This window comes from Biomphalaria glabrata, chromosome 17 (assembly GCF_947242115.1).
Source record: "Biomphalaria glabrata chromosome 17, xgBioGlab47.1, whole genome shotgun sequence".
Lineage (NCBI taxonomy): Eukaryota > Metazoa > Mollusca > Gastropoda > Planorbidae > Biomphalaria > Biomphalaria glabrata.
In genome coordinates, this window is record NC_074727.1 from 13,459,342 (window position 1) to 13,461,824 (window position 2,483).

A 2,483-nucleotide genomic window follows, 5' to 3' on the forward strand; every position below is an offset into this window, starting at 1 on the left:
ATCTTTGGTGTCCTGTTTAGATTTCTCACAAAGTGTATCCAAGATTAAAAGAAGTTGATGATGTTTTGGGCGGTGCTGCAGCATGGGAGAATGTGGATTCAACTGAAGGTAACTACTTAATATTATTATCTTTAATTAAGGCTAAAGGTCATGAAAGTTTTCTCAATACTTATTAGCTGCGACTCAACAAGTAAAAGCCTTATAAATCCCATATATATTGTATCTAAAAATGAATGCCGACCATGTCCTACAAAACTGCATTCTTTATCAAGATGTACCAATAAGGCAATATCCCCATAACCGCCCTATAGAAGAATAACTGAATGGAGAGCTGCTTGATTTGAAAACCACTGCACAGTTTTAGATATTGGTTTTGTCATCTGAACTCTTCAACATAATAATGAGAATGTAGAAGTATGTAACAACACAAAAACAAACAACTTTTGGTAAATATGCAATAAAATTATATTCATTATGTTGATACCTTTCAACATGCTTTTGTATATTTTTTTGACAGTTACCTGTCCCAAGTGTGAGCACAAAAGGGCATTCTTCATGCAGATCCAGACACGCTCAGCAGACGAGCCTATGACGACATTTTACAAGTGTTGTAACATGGGATGTAGCCATAGGTGGAGAGACTAATAGAGAACTTTCTCAATGTATTTAATAAATAATATAGAATTTTGACCAGGAGCTTTCAGTTAGGCCTGCTGTTAATTTTAAAAACTCATTATGAATCTACTCATGTAAGTCTGATTGTTTAGAGTATGTTAATAAATTATTCTTTTATATTAATTGAATCAAGTATGAAAGCTTATTTAGTTGTAGCTTGTTCCAAGGGAAAGTTTCCCCCCGAGATAAAGTTTGGCTTGTTTCATTAAATATGTTTTCAGATCATTAATTGGGTATAGTGTGTATTAAACAGTGAATGTCCAGCTTGATTTTTCCTATTCCTCATACTTGAGCAGGGTTCTGTTAAAGAACTGTGTTCTCGTTCTAAACTTCTCATGATGCTTGAGACTTGGGGACGCTTATAAACTGTCAGCAGATCATAACAGAGGAAAATTTTTTTTTTCAAGACTTTAAAAAAAAAAGTTTAATCCACTTGATTGTTAATTTTGTTGACCACTTGAAGCTTGACTTTAGCCTCATGCTTCATTTGCCTCAAAGTGAAATGCCACCTTGGATTGACACACCGATATAATTAAGTTCTCTGTTAGAAACCTAAATATCTACTGTGAAGGTTCAAATAAAATAATTGACCATGTCCTCCCAATTGAATATATTTAGCTAATACTCCTCATGATGATTTTCTTGTTGATGTTTCCAACTTGAGTCTTTATGTTCCATAATTAATAGACTAGTTTCTAGCAAGTAAAGAGAACGATAGGCTTGACTTATAACTGTATATATTTTGAACAAATTTAATCATGTCACATCCTGATCAAACAAAGGAAGTATCAAATTGTAAGCTTGTTTGTTTGGGTTACATTTGGGATGTTAGGATAATTTACTTCCTAGGCCAAACATACAGCAGGACGACAGGATATGAGTGGGCAGGGTATGAACCCAGGACCATTGATAAGTCAGAACAACAGTCCAGCGTGCAAACCGCACAATTAGGCAGCCAAGCCAAAGTTGACATAAAAATGATCAATTAAGAAATGAAAACTTTAAAGTAAATGATTTAGAAGTGGGGGAAAAAAATGAATTGTTAAATGGACGTACCCATAAATAAGTATGTAAATTTCTTCAGTTGTGTGATGTCAAAAAAAAGGTCTGTTTTCTGTTTGAATTGGGCACTTTTTTCTAGCTGACACTTAAGAGCATCCATCAGGTTTGTTTACTTTTTAGTGATCAGTTTGTGACATCTGGTGAATGTGAATGATACAGTTGATTATTTTAGTGGATGAGTGAAACAAGTCTCAGTGAATTAGATTTCATAGCTAACTCAATGACATACCATCAAATGTGTAATGTACTTTGGGTGAGAGTATTCCACTTTGTGTGAAACAGCCTATCTGACAAGGAGACCCAATTATCTGTTGTGTTCTTCAATACTTCTGTGTATGTATCATAAGACAGTTCTTTAAAGATTTTTTTTCTTTGCTTGACTTCTGAAATCTACATAGTCAAGTCAAATTTCATTTCATTCTGTGTGAATGCTTACTTTTGTTTCGTGTACTGTTATTATTTATGTAAATAACAGAATGTTAAAAAAACATAATTTATGTAAATAAATAATGTTAATACTTATTTTGTTTGTTAGGGACATTTATATTATTTCTAATAGCTTTGTTTTGTTCCATTTCTTTTTTGTTTTTGATCTTTTTTCAGTGTTGCGATTTTTGTTTTACACACTTTAATAATAAGAATTTTGTAGGAGGGTGAGTAATAAGTCTTAAAAAAATACTCACATAGTCAATAGGGTTTGTTGGACTAGTCCGTTTCGTTTCTTTGATTAAAAAGTATTTATTTTA

At 32.7% G+C, this 2,483-nt stretch overlaps 1 protein-coding gene across 1 annotated transcript in view; it reads left to right on the forward strand.

Moving 5' to 3' along the window:
- LOC106078397 (DNA-directed RNA polymerase III subunit RPC10-like) overlaps positions 1 to 2,483 on the forward strand; it is a 5,584-nt gene extending 3,101 nt beyond the window's left edge. Inside the window, exons 2-3 of the mRNA XM_013239255.2 lie at positions 21 to 108; positions 518 to 2,483. Coding sequence (XP_013094709.1) covers positions 21 to 108; positions 518 to 645 — 216 coding nt within the window. The 3' untranslated portion in view covers positions 646 to 2,483. The remainder of the gene's footprint in view (positions 1 to 20; positions 109 to 517) is intronic.